This window comes from Mytilus californianus, unplaced genomic scaffold, assembly GCF_021869535.1.
Source record: "Mytilus californianus isolate M0D057914Y unplaced genomic scaffold, xbMytCali1.0.p SCAF_3, whole genome shotgun sequence".
NCBI classification, from domain to species: Eukaryota; Metazoa; Mollusca; class Bivalvia; order Mytilida; family Mytilidae; genus Mytilus; species Mytilus californianus.
Window position 1 is genome coordinate 23204536 of NW_026262679.1, and position 13606 is coordinate 23218141.

The following is a 13606-nucleotide window of genomic DNA, read 5'->3' on the forward strand; positions in this document are numbered from 1 at the left end:
TCAAATTCACTTTGATATCTGAGCACATTGTCTGAAGATTTACTAAATTGGTCCGTGTTATCAATTCTAAGAAGAAAATAGTCAATAATACCATGAAAATTATTGTGTTATATCCTTTTGTCTAGTGGTTAAATACCCTGGAAATTACTGTGTTATATCCTTTGTCTGGTGGTTTTTAAAGTTCTGTGACTTTATAAATTGTCAAATAGTTTTGAAGAACTACATAATTTAAAATCCATGCTGACAGTGATACTAGCTTAATGTCCTATGAAATCAACACAGTATTACTTGTATGATTTAGCAAAATGAAATTTGACTCAAACTTCAAATTGGCATATTTATTCAGTATAAACTTTTAATAGTTATTCTAGATCTATTAGGCTTGAACCATCAGGTTTAAGGCAATTCTTTACATGCCATGCACTAGCTCTAGTAGCTTGGATCAAAATATTACAATTTTACAAACTTTACACTATTGTTGGGAATAGTAAATGCAGGCCTGCTTTTGATTTTGAAAATTTTCAAGTTTGTTGTCCCAGAGTTTTGAGACCTTTTAAGTCATATTAAAGGCAACAGTCATTCACCAGGAATATCCTCATGCAACTTTTTTTCTGCATAGCCATTTTACTAACTTCTGACAAGATGCCTTCCCATTATTTCTTTTTATTCTGGCAACAATTTTAATATGCACAAGACAGGTGTAGCATGTGCTCTTGACACATCTGCTTGTTAACGATATATAGATCTTAAAATGCAACATTTACATATTAAAAACCTTTGTTGTGACAAAAATCACATATTATGAATACTGTGAAGTGTTGATTTATTTCTTTGGTTTTGTAACCTTATAAATGAGATATTGCACATTTGACTGAAGACATGAAATACAATAACCTTACATTGCCTGACCATGTATTGATTACATTATTATCACTCAATTTATTAAATTTTCTTCCTTCAATAATAATATCCTGAAGTATTTAGTTCCACTAATGGCTTCAGATGTTCTACAATAAAATCTCATTAGTATTCTTATCGTGCAGATTTAGTATATGATTTAATGTATTGACTGATCTGTAACAATAGTGATATTTCAGTATTGAAAAGTACATTTAATCATCTGTAAAGATGTCTCAGTTATTTATCTTAATCGTCATTTACTTAAAATTGGTCCAGAAATTTTCCCAAATTGCAAAATTAAATTTTGAATCTATAAACATTGTACTACAAAATAATTTTGCTATTTTTTTTGTTAGAAAATATTTTCTTTTCATGTGTTGTATATAAATATACAATTTTTATGTGTTGTATAGGTAGTGAATGACAATGGATTTATATAACATAAAATCTTTATTAATAGTTTTACTCATAAATGATGAGAAATAATGTATAACACTTTCTTGCAAAAAAATATACTCATACAGATGTAAATAAATTTTTTTTGATAATATCTTCTAGCTGTTAACAAATCTTTTTAGTTCATGCTTGTGCTGGCTGTTGATTTGGTCAAATTATCCTCGTCTGTCGTCGTCGTCCATTAACTTTTACTAAGATCATCTCCTCTGAAACTACTGAGCCAAATTTAACCAAACTGGCCACAATCATCATTAAGGTATCTAGGTTTTAAAAAATGTGTCAGGTGACCCCACCTGCCAACCAAGATGGCCGACATGGCTAAAAAATGGAACATAAGGGTAAAATGTAAGTTTTGTCTATTATTTTGAAAACCACTATAAATAGAGAAAATCTGACAGGGCAGATATGTTCAGAATGTTGAGGCCTACCTATTATCTTTTTACTTTAAAACTGTCAGACAATTTCTTATTGGAGTTATTGCCCTAAAATGACGAATTTTACTTTTTTTTTGTCATTTTGCCTATTATCTTGAATACTATAATAGATAGAGAGAAACTTTAAACAGCAAATCTAATCAACAAGACAAGATCTTCAATTAAGTCACAAATCACATAGCCAAATCATCAATCGACTCCTTAGAGTTATTGCCCTTTAATGGCAATGTTTACCATTTTTTTTTTGCATTTTTGCCTAAAAATCTTATAAACTACAATAGATAAATAGAAATTTTAAACAGCATAAGTGATCAGCAAGACAAGGTCTACAAATAAGTCTAATAGCCAAATTCTTCAGTCGACTGGTTATTGAAATTATTGCCCTTTTAATGACGATTTTGGCCAAATTTTTGGTGTTTTTGCCTATTATCTTGAAAACTATAAAAGATAGATAGAAACTTTTAATTTACAAAAGTGATCAGCAAAACAAGATCTACAATCAGATCAAATTCTGCCAAAAAAGTTATTAGATAGGAGTGATTGCCCTTAAATGATGATTTTGTTTACCCTCTTTTCTGTTTTGGGCTAGAACTAAATAAGATAGAGAGAAACTGTAAACAGTAGTGTACAATGTTGAAGATGCACATAGACCTAGGTGAGTGCCACCAGCTCTTTAGAGCCTCTAGTTTGGTTAAAATATAACCATTCTCCCTGATGACATCACTTATATATAAGCCAAATCAAGATGTGTCATAAATCCTTAATGATATCTTGACAAAATTCACATATTATGAATACTGTGAAGTGTTGATTTATTTCTTTTGTATTGTAACCTTATAAATGAGATATTGTACATTTGAGTGAAGGCTGAAGACATGAAATACAATAACCTTACATTGCCTGACCATGTATTGATTACATTATTATCACTCAATTTATTTAATTTTTCCCTTTAATAATAATATCCTGAAGTATTTAGTTCCACTAATGGCTTCAGATGTTGTACAATATTTAGTATTCTTATTGTGCAGATTTAGTATATTCTTAAGGAGTATTGACTGATTTGTTACAATAGTGATATTTGAGTATGGAAAATTATACAATTACTTGTCATCTTCTACAGCCCAAGGCTGAGTGATACAAAAAATTACAGGAATGGTTATTTGATGGGTGTCATGAATAAATTGCTACTTGTCAATCCGAAACTGAATATGGCTATTAGGGATAAAAATATAGAAAAGTAATCTTGACCTCTGCACACAGAACAAAATAATTATGCATAAAAGATAAAAATTACATCCTGATTCAATAGTTAATGATTCTGTATTTTCTTATGAACTGTCTAAGATAGAAGGAGGCTTTATTTATATTTCTGGTCTGTGTGTCTGTTTGTTAGTATGTCCATACATTGGTCTGGTCATTTGCTTTTCCTTTCTTGTTTTAAGGTAGTTTACGGTTATCGTGAAGTTGCAGTCATGTGTCATTTGAAGGAATTACCCAACTGTGGTTAAAATGGTGGTACTATAAAAATAAGGAGATTGGTATGATTGCCAATGAGACAACTATCCACCAAAGTTAAAATGATGTGGATGTAAGTAATTATAGACAACCATACAGCCTTCAACAATGAGAAAAACCCATATTGTATAGTCAGCTATAAAAGGCCCAGACATAAAAAACTACTTGCACTCATTATCAGGACTTTAAGATTGACCTCTAACAGCAATATTTTCATAGCAAGATGCATGATGGGAGGTCCTTTTGTTCTGCTGTTTTTTATATTTAAAAAATTGATTTATAGTAGAATCTTATAACAACAGTGAAGAAAATGATTTGAATGGGGGTACTCTGTTAATTTACAACTGGAAGATGGCAGAGGAACTCCGTAGAAAAATAACATAAGGTGACATAATTAACGTGGGTTAATTTACAAGCGTAAGATGACAGTGGATATAAAACAAAACACAGAATCAATATTGACTACTGTCATGCCTTATAACATTGTAGTTAATCATGTAAATCTGTCTGTATTCAATCCTGTATTTCTATTTAGGGTTGATGTAAATAAATCATTTCTTTGTCAAATTATTAAATCTATTGTCTGACTTTTGAGTTTTTATTTCAGACAAATCAGGCGCACCATCTGAAGATGAAGAGACAAGGTAATGATCCCTTTACTGTTACCATATTTTGTTCCATTTCATTTTACTATAGATACTATGTGATATTTCCCTGGTGAGCATTGATTAATGTTATGCTTATACAACTTTTATGATTGTATGTATTCCTAATTTTCCTCCATACTGAATCAATTTTGAATTTTAAAATTGAGATTTTGTAATTTTAATGCCTATACTAGATGTTTTGTGACTTCCATGTAGACAGCTAATTACCAAAGATCATAGAAACATATCACCATGTCCATGAACAAAGTTATATTTCAACATAGGTTAATGCCCTTTATAGATTTTTATGTCCAATGTCCTTTTTTAGTCAGAACTATTTGACAGTTTATAAAAGTATTTACATAATTGTGCCATATTATATTATAAATTCATGGCTTATTTCTAAGTTTATATATTACATATGATGAATGAAAGGCTTATTTGATTTGTTTAGCATATTATAAATGTATGGCTTATTCAATGTAATGTGATATGCAATTGACATTAGATAAAAATTCATGACCAGACAGGAAAAACAATTGAATATTCTGGGAAAACAATTTGTGTTTGTACCAACTAGCAAGGCACCAGCAGTTCTGCCAATATTTGACAATTACATATTTTAACTGAAAAAAAAGATTGTTGATGAACTTGTGTCTGAACATACATCCTCGTTCTTTGGTCTCTGGTGGATAGTTGTCTCATTGGCAATCATACCAGATCTTCTTACTTTTATTAAACAACCTGGTTACCAATGTGTGTTGCTTTTTAAATAACACAAGAAACTGTACAAATATATTACTATATTTGCATTCAGTAAATCTTTAACTTCAATTATTCTGTTCTTATGTTTTCTTGTGTATTAGAATGGTCTTTAGATAAATCTGAGACATTCTGTATCTACCATAGTCCTTATCCAGTAATAAACTTTACAAATTTTACACCGATTGGATATGCAAAGAAACTATTAAACCCATTAGTCATTTTTTGTTTTGGAGATGAAGTTTACAGTCAAATGGTTTGTCTTTTAGAACTGTTCCCCTCCTATTGTATCCTTACTATTATGAATCTCTGTTTATGGCTTAACTTTATATAAAGAAGTTAAATGAAACAAAGCTCTAGAATTTCCAATCCCTTATAAGAAATATAGAAAAATAAGAAAACCATATATATATATGCAGTTACCTCATGAATTAGAATAAAGTTTCAAATTTGTATTCAAAATATTACTATATATTTATAGTAATTTATAATATCAAAATAGAATGGTGGTGTTTAATTATTCTTGATAAAGTGTAAAAGCCGATTGAGAAAAATTAATATATGAAGATTATAAGACTTTCTTGTTTTAGTGGTAAAAATTGAAATGAAAAATGGTTAGGCTCAGGTTTTCCTTAAAGTTCAGATTGGCTATGCATATTTGCAAGATTTATTTGTTTTTAAAGGCAGTGCTTTAATGCCTTTCTAGTTGCCGGGTTAATCCTTCCTTCCGCGATACCCAACTAATCTACGTGGGGGGTCGTTAGGCTCCAAGTAGATCCGGAACTGTTGAATTCTCTCCTCTTCTTATTGTGATATAAAATGTTTTTTGTTTCATTTCATTTACATTGGGAAATAGAGAAACGATCATTGTGTTTTGTTAGTTTTAAAAACTTTTGATATATTTGTATTTTGCATTATAAGCAGTCAACCGATTGACAAACTAGAATTATTTGAATTCCGTGTGGAAAGAGCTCGGGTTAATTTCGAGTGTTATCTGCAATCGATATGTTTATAAATCATTTCAGTCGTTGATATAATAATTAAAGGTCGACTGAACATGAATTATATTATACAATTTAAAGCGCATTTCTGTTTATGCACGTGAACCCGTATAACGTTATTGTTATTTCGCAGTTATATAAAGTAGCAAATTATCGTTCCTGAATAGATGGCGCCGTGGTAGCCGATCCTGTTCCGCAACTTCCGGTTTCTGCACTGTGCAACTATTTCAGTTACATTTTTAATTAACGATGCCAAGTACTCGTTGTTGTGTACCTGGATGTCATTTAAGAGGAGGACATGCATTTCCAAATGACTTAAAAAGAAGGAAAAGTTGGATCAACGCCATGGCCCATACGCAGATTGGACGAGAACACGATGAAATCGTGGAGTCCATCTCAATCAGCTGTTGTTTGCAAGGCACATTTTACTGAAAAAGACTACGTGCAGGAAACTATTCATGGTAAAACTCTATTTTCTTTTTGAAATATATAGTTATATATGTAATAGCCATGCGAATAAACCAAAGTCTGTTTACAACCGCAATTATCGTTTTAGAATAAAAGGGGGTGGTTAATTCAAGACGTCATAATTTTTTGGATTACGATTCAATGTGATCTGTTTGAGATTTTTTGGTGATTGCTACAATTATAATGATTTCTTACAAGAGGTATATCATACTGAGAATTATTTTAGCAGTAATTATGCTAATGTAGTAATGACAGGAATGCATAAGCTATGCCTCATAGACTTTCTTGAAAAATATCAATGACAATGTTAACAGGAACAAAACAATGACATGCTCTCATCTATATTATAGTTATTTAGGTACAAACAATGTACGTTTGTTGCATAAGTCTCTCATTGTTTGTCCTTTGGATTTACATAACATACATTGAATCAGGCAAACACAGTTTTATCCAGATTGTAATGAATAAATCTAGTTAATATTTCACCAGGTAATACAAAGTATACATTGCTAATGGAAGTTCATTTAATTATCAAAAAACTAATGTTTTATAACCTTTTTCAGGGCGCAAACCCACCATTCAGAGACTTAAGTCTACTGCCATTCCCAGCCTATTTTCCTGGACCAAGCAAGAGACTGAATCGTCCGCAAAAAGAAAAATCAGGGCAGTTTCCTGTGAAAACAAAAGAACTAAACTTGATGAATATTGTAGTAGAAATCTAGAGGAAAGTTTTGATTGTAAAGTTGGTTTTCCTGAAGAAGTCATTCATACTGCAGAAAGGATTTATGACTGTCCAGGCCACCACCAACTGCCGAGCTAATGTTGAGCTTCACAGATGGAATTATTCAAACACCATCAATGCCTATGTTTTCAGCAGAGAATTTTGAAATGAAGACACGTGACACAGCCATGCATTTTTATACCGGTTTAGAGTTGTATACTAAATTTTTATTTGTTTTGACCACACTTGGTCCAGCAGCACATTGTTTGAGATACATATATTTTCAAATTGATAGGGTGTCAGTTGAAAATCAGTTTTTTTATGACTTTGATGAAATTGAGGCATTATACAACCAATTTTGAACTTTCTAGATTCTAGATTGAATCTAGTGTTAAGAATATTGTGTATACATGGATTGTTTTTATGTCTAAACAGTGGTGTGAGGCTAACACTTGGCCATCTAGTGGTTTAGTCAGGTATTTTTCACCATCCAACTTCAAATTAAAGTTTCCTACGACTTGGATTATTATTGACAGCACAGAATATCCCGTGATAAAACCTAAAGCTCCTAGAGCTCAGGCAACTTTTTCATCATATAAAAACAGAAACACTGAAAATACTTGTATGTTCGACACCTGTTGGTTTAGTCAACTATGTCTCTAATGCATATGTTGGTTCTACCAGTGACTATGAAATAGTTGAAAGATGTAGAATAGTTCAATTATGTGATCCAGGTGACCGTGTGATGGCAGACAAAGGTTTAAATGTGCAAGATTTGTTTGCTAACTTTTTTAAAAAAAAGAAACAGAATTAGTTCCAAAACTCTTATACAGGATAGAAAAGTCTTCAATTAACATGTGCACATAGAGCGAATTATTGGACTTGGCAAAACATACAAAATTCTAATAAATCCTATGAATGGAACTGAAACAAAACTTTCATCTGAAATAACATTTAGTTGTACTATGTTCATGATGTTGTGTAATTTTAGAACTTGTATTGTGCCAAAGGATGCATAAATAAAAGTGACGCAATGAATTTTGTTCTGATATATATATATTTATAATTACATGCACATGTAAATTGTAATGCATATGAAAATAATGGAGATGTGGTATGATATTCAGTGAGTTTATCGAACTAAAGTGCATAAGAAATGGGTTTAAGCAGTTACAGGTGTTACTGTCACCGTACAATCTCCAACAATGAGAAAAAATTGTACCGTGTAAAACATTTCAGAGATCTTCCCACTAAGTTTTGTTGTCTCACCTTGACTTTGGTGAATTGTTTATATCTGTTGATGTAAATATAAAAAAAGAAGATGTGGTATGATTGCCAATGAGACAACTCTCCACAAGAGACCAAATATGACAGAAATTAACAGCTATAGGTCACAGTACGGCCTTCAACAATGAACAAAGCCCATACCGCACAGTCAGCTATAAAAGGCCCCGAAATGACAATGTAAAACAATTTAAACAAGGCTCCTGACTTGGGACAGGCACATACATGTACATACAGAATGTGTCGGGGTTAAACTAGTTTGAAGGCGCGCCAACCCTCCCCCTAACCTGGGACAGTGGTGTAACAGTACAATATAAGAACGAACTATAAAAATCAGTTGAAAGAGGCTTAACTTTTCAGATGGATAAATACAAATACAAGTGGACGTGGTTGGGTAGTTGTACATCCAAACAACAAAAAGACACTAAGTACAGATCTAAGAGTACTCAAAGTTACTGACAGCTAGTTCAAAGCCACTAACAACTGATAAAAAAATCTTGCATCTAAGACTAAATTGTCAATCCGTAAGCTCCCTTTAGAATTTTATAAATTTTAGATTTTACATTTCTGAGTTATTGGGTTTTATTCATTAAAAGAGGGGGGATTTTCCAGTTTTTGTCGAGCCTGCGACTTTTGTTGCAGAAAGCTCGACATGGGGATAGTGATGTGGCGGCGGCGTTAGCTAACTTCTTAAAAGCTTTATTTTTTAGAAGGTGGAAGACCTGGATGCTTCATACTTTGTATATGGATGCCTCATGTTACGAAGTTTCCGTCAGCCACATGTCCAATGTCCTTGACCTCATTTTCATGGTTCAGTGACTACTTGAAAGAAGAGTTAACATTTTTTGTAATGTTAAATCCTCTCTTATTATAAGTAGTAGGATAACTATATTTGGTATGTGCGTACCTTGCAAGGTCCTCATGCCCGTCAGACAGTTTTCACTTGACCTCGACCTCATTTCATGGATCAGTGAACAAGGTTAAGTTTTGGTGGTCAAGTCCATATCTCAGATACTATAAGCAATAGGTCAAGTATATTCGGTGTATGGAAGGACTGTAAGGCATACATGTCCAACTGGCAGGTGTCATCTGACCTTGACCTCATTTTCATGGTTCAGTGGTTATAGTTAAGTTTTTGTGTTTTGGTCTGTTTTTCTTATACTGTATGCAATAGGTCTACTATATTTGGTGTATGGAATGATTGTAAGGTGTACATGTCTAGCTGGCAGGTCTCATTTGACCTTGACCTCATTTTCATGGTTCAGTGGTCAAAGTTAAGATTTTGAGTTTTGGTCTTTTTTTCTAATACTATATGCAATAGGTCAACTATATTTGGTGTATGGAAATATTTTATGATCTATATGTCAGTCGTGCAGGTTTTATTTGACCTTGACCTCATTTTCACAGTTCATTGCTCAGTGTTAAGTTTTTGTGTTTTGGTCTGTTTTTCTTAAACTATAAGCAATAGGTCAACTATATTTGTTGTATGGAAGAATTGTTGGCTGTACATGCCTGCCTGGCATGGTTCATCTGACCTTGACCTCATTTTCATGGTTCATTGGTCAATGTTTAGTTTCCTTGGTTAATGTTAAGTTTATGTGACAGTTGTAATAAAGCTTTATATTAAGGACTATCAACATAATATCAGTGATTAGTAAAGAAGGCGAGACATTTCAGCGTGTGCACTCTTGTTGGACAAAAACTCAAAAATGCTTTAAGCAGTTCGCATGAAACTTTGGTGAATTATTTATAGCTATTGATGTAATCTCCCTATAGATTTTCATCAATTTCAAATATGACATTGAGAAGAAATTGAACTTTATTTGTTTATAGTCTGGCAACAGATTTATTAAGTATTGCGCAACAGCACAGTGTATTGCACAACAGCAAGAAATCTTTAATTGAATATAAATTCAATTCATATAACCGATTTCAAGTTCTTTGACTACATTTATTCAGAAACTATAATATGTCAAATATTTAATTACAATCCAAATTCAGACCTGTATCAAGCTTGAATATTGTGTCCATTTTTGCCCCAACTGTTCAGGGTTGGACCTCTGCGGGGTGTATCCAGCTGTGCTCAGCGAATCAGTTTATTTCTTAATTAAGAACTTCTTTTTTCATTCATAAATTACTTCAAACTTGGAAATATAATTTTGCTTGGAGTTATAGTTTCTTAAAAAAGTATTGTCATTGAAAGAGTTGACATGTTGCAATGTACATTTGTTCTACATAGTTCTATGGTACCAAATCAAAAGTTTATATAAAAGAAGTCAAAGGTTTCCCATCATAGTTAAGTTACATACATTTTTTTTGTACCTGAGGTCGTTGAATATAGATCATTATATAAATGAGGAGATGTGTTATGATTGCCAATGAAACAACTATCATCCATACTTAACAGTAACAAACCACATTTGCAGAGTTGAATAAAATACAGTTGATAACATTTACTTATTACTAAAAAGAAAATGCCTAACTATTTTAAACAGTATTTGAATATCAATAATATGGTCATTTTTATAAACTTCCTGTTACAAAACTTTGAATTTTTCGAAAAACTAAGGATTTTCTTATCCAAGGAATAGATTACCTTAGCCGTATTTGGCACAACTTTTTGGAATTTTGGGTCTTCAATGCTCTTCAACTTTGTACTTGTTTGGCTTTATAACTATTTTGATCTGAGCGTCACTGATGAGTCTTATGTAGACGAAACGCGCGTCTGGCGTATTAAATTATAATCCTGGTACCTTTGATAACTAATTTGACTATAAACATAGATAAAAAAAGGTACAAACTGGACATAATGCACTAGTTCATAAACAAGCGAGAACAATCACCTTCATATAGTGCTCAGAATATGACATTCATATAACTTGTTCAATATCATTAGAGAACTCTAAATCTTAAATACTGAAAGCCACCTCTGATAAGTACACTGTACTATGCAAGATAATGATATAACTGGACTAAAAATACACACAACCTGTAATTAACTGCCTTTACAGCGCTTTCACGCTTTGATTTTTTAAGTCATGCTCTTACAGGGATTTTCCAAAAAGGAATGAATAAGTGGCTTGCATGTCTGATATAATTTGCCGTGTTATAGATTACTTTAGTTGTGACAAAAGTCTGGGATCTATCAATCAGTATATTAAGGTTAATAACAGTTGATGTGCATATGCATAATTCTAATGTCTTCTTACAGTTAACCTGATAAATAGGATAACCATAAATGCTCAAATGAGTTTTGACACATGCCTGTATCAAATCCAATTACACCCAAATTTACACAAGTGTTAACCAATTTTTCTTGCAAATGGTCAGTTCAGTATTGATTTAATTTAAACCATGTTCATGTTTGCAAGATTCCTTAGATAATTGACTGAAACAGCTTTCTTAAGTTGACATTGTTTTTTGGTTAGATTTTCCTGTGAACTTTTTAGCAAAATAGAGGAATGATATCAATGTAGCAATAAATAAAACATAGGACAAAGAAAAAAGAACCATGGCTAATATTGAAACAAAAAGACAAATGACAAACCACAAAAAAATACAAAAAATAGCAAGATAAGTCCCTACCAATATCAAAATGGGCAATTTTCTTTAATCTTTCTTCTTAATTTCAACATTCTTCCAAAAATTTCTTTAAAATGATACAGAGTTAAACACATTTTTTTGAGGATAATGATGTGTAAACTGGGCCCGTTAACTAAATGTAAAGTTTGTGAGTCAGTAACCTAGGTTACACAGTAGTATCGGCAACATGGTGAATTGAAGTGTCAACCAAGGAAAAAAAATTCTAGCAGACCAATTACATTCAAGTATTTTTAGGCATGCAAATCATATAAGACTCTCTTATCTGTTCATGAATGGACCATACACGTACAGTATGAAACAACTATATAAGGCTAAGGATAACAGAAAATGGAAGAGAAAACACAATATAGGTAATTTTAGATATTTTAAGTAAGTCATATCATATTATGTAAAATCTGAGACTATATTTTGGTCCGGGAACACAGTTATCATCCTTTAATTTTCGTTCATTTCAAATATAGTCCCTAGTGGGGACAGTGTATCACTTGCAATTTTTTTTCATACCCCTTCCAAATTTATTAGGCCCCTACCGACAAAGTCGAAGGGGACTTTAGGTTTGCACTCTGTCTGTCTGTCTGTCCGTCCGTCCATCCTTCAGTCCGGCAAATCAGTTTTCCACACTTTTTTTCTTTGTGCTTGAAGATATTGATTTGATATTTGGTGTATTTTTTTATCATGACAAGTTACAGATCAAGTCGAATTTTTTCCGGTCTGACAATTTTGTGTAGAGTTATGGTCCTTGAACTTAGAAAATTCACTCAAATAATCAGTTTTCCGCACTTTTTTTGTCATGCTTGAAGATATTGATTTGATGATTAATATATAGTTTTATCATGACAATTCAGTTACAGATCAAGTTCGAATTTTGTTCCGGTCTAATAATTATACCCCACGCAACGAGTTGCGGAGGGTATAATGTTTTTGACCCGTCCGTCCGTCTGTCTGTCTGTCTGTCCGTCCGTCAGTCCGTCAGTCCTGTTTCTTGTCATCGCAACTCCTCTCAACCACACAACAGAATTTCACGAAACCTTTTTAGATAATAAGGACATACTACGTAGATGTGCATATCCACAGGAAATTACGATTCAATTTTTTTTCTAGGAGTTACGCCCCTTTGAACATATTTGCTTCAATATACCTCTGCAACAGTTTGTCATCATAACTCCTCTGAAACCACACAATAGAATTTCATGAAACTTTGTAGATAATAAGGACATACTAGGTAGATGTGCATATCGACAGGAAATTATGATTCAATTTTTTTTCTAGGAGTTACGCCCCTTTGAACTTATTTGCTTCAATATACCTCTGCAACAGTTTGTCATCGCAACTCCTCTGAAACCACACAACAGAATTTCATGAAACTTTGTAGATAATAAGGACATACTATGTAGATGTGCATATCGACAGGAAATTATGATTCAATTTTTTTTTTCTTATACAATTTTTTTTTCTTACAGTTATTTTATTTCTCCAGTGACAATGTGGGGACGTGGGGTATGTGAGCGCGCTCACTAAGGTTCTTTAATTTTGTGCAGAGTAATGGTCCTTGGACTTAGAAAATTAATTCAAATAATCAGTTTTCCTCACTTTTTTTTGTCATGTTTGAAGATATTGATTTGATAATTGGTATATAGTCTTCAAACATGACAAGTTACAGATCAAGTTCGAATTTTGTTCTGGTCTGATGATTTTGTACAGAGTTATGGTCCAGTTTTCATCACTTTTTTTCGTCATGCTTGAAGATATTGACTTGATATTTGTTATATAGATTACACCATGACAAGTAATAGATCAAGTTAGCATTTTGTT

General features: G+C 32.3%; 1 protein-coding gene and 1 long non-coding RNA gene across 29 annotated transcripts in view; both read left to right on the top strand.

Annotated features, from left to right (window-relative positions):
- The window catches only part of LOC127734143 (dynein axonemal assembly factor 9-like), a 96898-nt gene that overhangs the window by 46296 nt on the left and 36996 nt on the right, over positions 1-13606 (top strand). For all 28 annotated transcript variants that reach the window (XR_007997437.1, XR_007997436.1, XR_007997439.1 and 25 more), the window contains one exon: positions 3916-3952. Coding sequence is in view for 13 of the 28 variants with exons in the window: in XM_052243829.1 (XP_052099789.1) it covers positions 3916-3952 (37 nt within the window). In the remaining 15 variants the exon portion in view is untranslated. The remainder of the gene's footprint in view (positions 1-3915; positions 3953-13606) is intronic.
- On the top strand, positions 5564-7945 carry LOC127734170 (uncharacterized). Its single transcript, XR_007997451.1, has 2 exons — positions 5564-6179; positions 6750-7945. It is a non-coding gene; the product is annotated as an uncharacterized LOC127734170 (long non-coding RNA).